Source organism: Silene latifolia, chromosome X (assembly GCF_048544455.1).
Source record: "Silene latifolia isolate original U9 population chromosome X, ASM4854445v1, whole genome shotgun sequence".
NCBI classification, from domain to species: domain Eukaryota; kingdom Viridiplantae; phylum Streptophyta; class Magnoliopsida; order Caryophyllales; family Caryophyllaceae; genus Silene; species Silene latifolia.
The window spans coordinates 138,071,437-138,076,192 of NC_133537.1; the positions used below are offsets into that span (position 1 = coordinate 138,071,437).

The 4,756-nt window shown below is 35.1% G+C and overlaps 1 protein-coding gene across 1 annotated transcript; it reads left to right on the forward strand.

Moving 5' to 3' along the window:
* Window positions 1-1,877: 1,877 nt before the first annotated feature.
* LOC141618446 (protein FAR-RED IMPAIRED RESPONSE 1-like) lies at window positions 1,878-4,070 on the forward strand. The gene is made up of 2 exons (XM_074435555.1): window positions 1,878-2,706; window positions 3,403-4,070. The coding sequence occupies exons 1-2, from the start codon at window positions 1,878-1,880 to the stop codon at window positions 4,068-4,070; spliced, it is 1,497 nt and encodes a 498-aa protein (XP_074291656.1).
* Window positions 4,071-4,756: the final 686 nt, after the last annotated feature.

The window sequence follows — 4,756 nt, forward strand, 5'->3', positions numbered from 1 at the left end:
CACATTTACACTGCATTTCTGCTGACATTTACACTTACACATTTGGATGTTTACTTTTGCTATTGTTTTACATTTACACTTTTTAATTGTTATAGTCACCTTTTAATTGTTATTATTATAGTTTTAATTTGAGTTAGCATTCTGACAACATTTACACTTTTGCTGACATTTACACTTTTACACCATCACATTTACACTGCATTTCTGCTGACATTTACACTGACACTTTTGGTGTAGTTTTACATTTACACTTTTTAATTTTTATAGTCACCTTTGCATTTTTATTGTTATATTTTTTATGTGAGTTAGCATTCTGACAACATTTACACTTTTGCTGACATTTACACTTTCAGAACAACACATTTACACTTCGTTTCTGCTGACATTTACACTTACACATTTGGATGTTTACTTTTGCTATAGTTTTACATTTACACTTTTTAATTGTTATAGTCACCTTTTAATTGTTATTATTATAGTTTTAATTTGAGTTAGCATTCTGACAACATTTACACTTTTGTTGACATTTACACTTTTAAAGCATCACATTTACACTGCATTTCTGCTGACATTTACACTTTTGGTGTAGTTTTACATTTACACTTTTTAATTTTTATAGTCACCTTTGCATTTTTATTGTTATTTTTTTTATGTGAGTTAGCATTCTGACAACATTTACACTTTCTTTGACATTTACACTTTGAAGCAAAGCACATTTACACTTCGTTTCACATTTGACATTTACACTTACACTTTTGGATGTTTACATTTACACTTACACTTTTGGGACATCATAATTTGGACATTTACACTTTTGGAATATTTACATTTATGGAACATTCCCTTTACATTTACACTTTACTTCGACTTACGTTTACACTTACACTTCATATCTGATGACATTTACACTTAAACTCTATGGACATTTACACTTACACTTCATATCTGATGACATTTACATTTACACTTACACTCGTGCACATTTACGAGACTTGCTAAAACAGAATGGAGTTCAACCCGACAGCGGGAGAGCTGTGTAGGGAGGTCGAGAAGTGGTTTACACCGTACATCGGCCAGGAGTTTGGGGGGGTTGAGGACGCGGTGACTTTTTATAAGATATACGCCATTGCTTGTGGGTTTGATGTACGTAGGTACACAACAAAAAATGGCGTGGCGGTGAGATCAAGTCAAAGCTCGTCGTCTGCAATCGAGAAGGTTTCGCTCACAAGACGCCCAGTTAAGATCGGGATGACGGACTGGTTGGGGAGAAGTCACAGAGGATATTCAGAGTCACTAGAGTTGGGTGTAAAGCGAGGATACGACTATATATTAAGAATGGTCTTTTATTAATTGACCGATTCCACGAGGGTCACAATCACGAGCTTATCTCACTTAAGGACAGAGAGTTCCAGAAATTGTCGCGTAACATAACAAATTATCACAAGATGATAATCGTTTCGAACTCAAGGGTTTGTAATATATAATCACTCTCTATACTAAATAAATAAATCCATTCATGTTATATTTATATGACGTATTTGTTAATGATTGATTGGCAGCTGAACATAGGAGCAACAAAGACATACAGAATCTGCAAAGAACAAGTGAATGGATTCGAAAACATTGGAGCAAGCTTAAGTGATTTTAAGAACTTCCATAGGGATGTTAAATGTTTCATTCACGAATGGGATGGTCAGTTGTTTGTTGACCATTTCAAGGAAATGACTGAAACAAGAATAGGTTTCTACTTTGACTATGACCTTGACGATGATGGCAGCTTACGTAGGGCCATATGGGCGGACTGATGCCGAGATAATTACAAAATTTTTGGTGATGCGGTGTCATTCGACCCAACTTACTCCACCAATAAGTATTCTATGATATTCACACCATTCACAGGTGTTGACCACCATAAACGATCTGTGACGTTCTGTGAGGCTCTAATTGCAAGGGAAGATTATGAGTCGTTTAATTGGGTTTTCAGCCGGTTTTTACAAGCAATGGGGGGTAAGGAACCCGAGTACATAATTACAGATCAGGACCCAGGTATTATCAAATTTGTCCCTCTTGTTTTCAAGACAGCGCGCCATCGGTTCTGTATGTGGCATATAATGAACAAAATGGCCAGTAAGTTTGGCGTCTCTAGGCGTGATTATAATGACTTCATGTGTAAAATTAATGACATTATATGGGACGATGAGCTTGAGGCAGCAGAATTTGATGGTATCTGGGACCAAATAATTGAAGATCATGGTGTTGGCGTAAATGATTGGTTTGCAGATACGTATGCTATAAGGGGACAGTGGGTGATGGCGCATTGCAGAGACTTGAGGATGGTGTCAATTATGCGGATGACTCAAAGCTCAGAGAGCGAAAATAGATTTTTCAAGAGGTTTGAGCATAAGTCAGGAACATTGGTTGAGTTTTGGATGCGTTTTGAGAGCGCTATGGACCAACAAAGACATACACAGAAGCAGCTTAACAACATGGATAAGCACTCGTCCGCAGCGGCGTCAACACATCTGGCATTAGAGATTCATGCTGCAAAGGTGTACACCTATTCATCTTTCCAGAAATTCAAACAAGAAGCCATCTTCTCAATTGATACATGTAGAATAGGAGGTTTCACTGAGAGAGGCGAGCTAGAGGTAACTACTGTCAAAGATTCATCCAGAAAGAAGAATTTTGAAGTTTCATACAGTCCAGGTAGTTTACACTTCCTATGACATTTACACTTTCTGTTTTTATCTCATTTAAATTCATATAACTTAACATTTACACTTCTAATAACTTAACATTTACACTTTACAGTTCATGACATTTACACTTCCTATTAGTTTACATTTACACTTCTAATAACTTAACATTTACACTTTACAATTCATGACATTTACACTTTACATCATATGACATTTACACTTCCTATACCTTAACATTTACACTTTTCCACTTAATGACATTTACACTTTACAGTTCATCACATTTACACTTTACATCATATGACATTTACACTTTCTGTTTTTATCTAATTTAAATCCCTATAACTTAACATTTACACTTCTAATAACTTAACATTTACACTTTACAGTTCATGACATTTACACTTCCTATTAGTTTACATTTACACTTCTAATAACTTAGCATTTACACTTTACAATTCATGACATTTACACTTTACATCATATGACATTTACACTTTCTGTTTTTATCTCATTTAAATTCCTATAACTTAACATTTATACTTCTAATAACTTAACATTTACTCTTTACAGTTCATGACATTTACACTTCCTATTAGTTTACATTTACACTTTTAATAACTTAACATTTACACTTTACAATTCATGACATTTACACTTTACATCAGTGACACTATTTTTAACGTTCACACTTACATGCTAGCTTTAACTGATGACACAGGTACACGTAAAGCAAGCTGCAGTTGTACGATGTTTAAAAGAACCGGAATCCTATGCCGCCATATAATATGGATTTTTTCAGCAAGTGGGATAAAGACTATACCAGAAGATTATGTTGTAAATAGATGGATGAAAGAGTATCTCCGATTAAGGATTTTCAATACTAATGGTGAAGGGACCGAAAACATGCAAGTCATCGATGAAAAACAAATTGCAATGTCAATAATGTGGTCAGAAGTTCATGAAGCTGTAGGGCTCCTTCGAGACAAAGGAGTAGCTGATATTTACAGCTTTTCTGCTGTAATTAGGGCATTTAAACAGTCGCTTTCACCATTAGGGGGAGTGTTGAATAAAAATCAACAAATGGAGAAATTTCTGAATTGTACGGCATCTGAGGTAGTGACGATATTGCCACTAAAGAATTCGAAAAACAAGGGTACCAGAAAAAAATTGATGTCAGCCAAAACAAAAGCAATGGTGTTGGCTAGGAAACCCAAACGTAAGTGTAAGAATTGCAAGAGAATGACAAATCACGACAAGAGGAACTACCCTAACCCCTTCTCAGCACACACGCCATTGTGCGAAGGGTCGTCTGAACCAGAAGAGGATGAAGGAGAGGAGGAGGAAGAGCTGGAATCAGAACAAGAATAGACGTCAGATCAGTGACAAATGTTGCTCTATATATTTTGAGTGTGTAACTTAAAACTTTGATGTGCTATAACTGGAGCGGGCGATTAGGAATTGGTCTCATGGCAGCGTTACTTTGAACTGCAGTTGGTGTAACTTTTAGTAACACCAACGTTAGAGTTACACTGTCATAAGACCAAAATCTCTCTGTTTTATTAGATAGCCAAACATTGTGTTACTTGAACTTATTTTGGATTACTTATGTTATTTCAAGTAACAGTTACACTTATTTTCAAGTAACTGGTGTTAACATTTACACTTGCCATGTCACCACATTTACACTTGCCATGTCACCACATTTACACCGAAATTCAATTTCAGTGTGTTTACATTCACACTTTCAGTATGATAAAGTTGACACTGACAGTGTTAACAGTTATACTTTAAGTGTGTTAACAGTTACACTTAAAGTGTAAATGTGACTAAATTGCAACTGTGTTAACAGTTACACTTGCAATTTAGTCACATTTACACTTTGAAAAAATTCTTCAATTTCAGTGTTAACATTTACACTTTAAGTGTGTTAATGTTACACTTAAAGTGTAAATGTGACTAAATTACAAGTGTGTTAACAGTTACACTTGCAATTTAGTCACATTTACACTTTGAAAAAACAATGATTATAACTGCCAAAAAATAGTCAACCATTA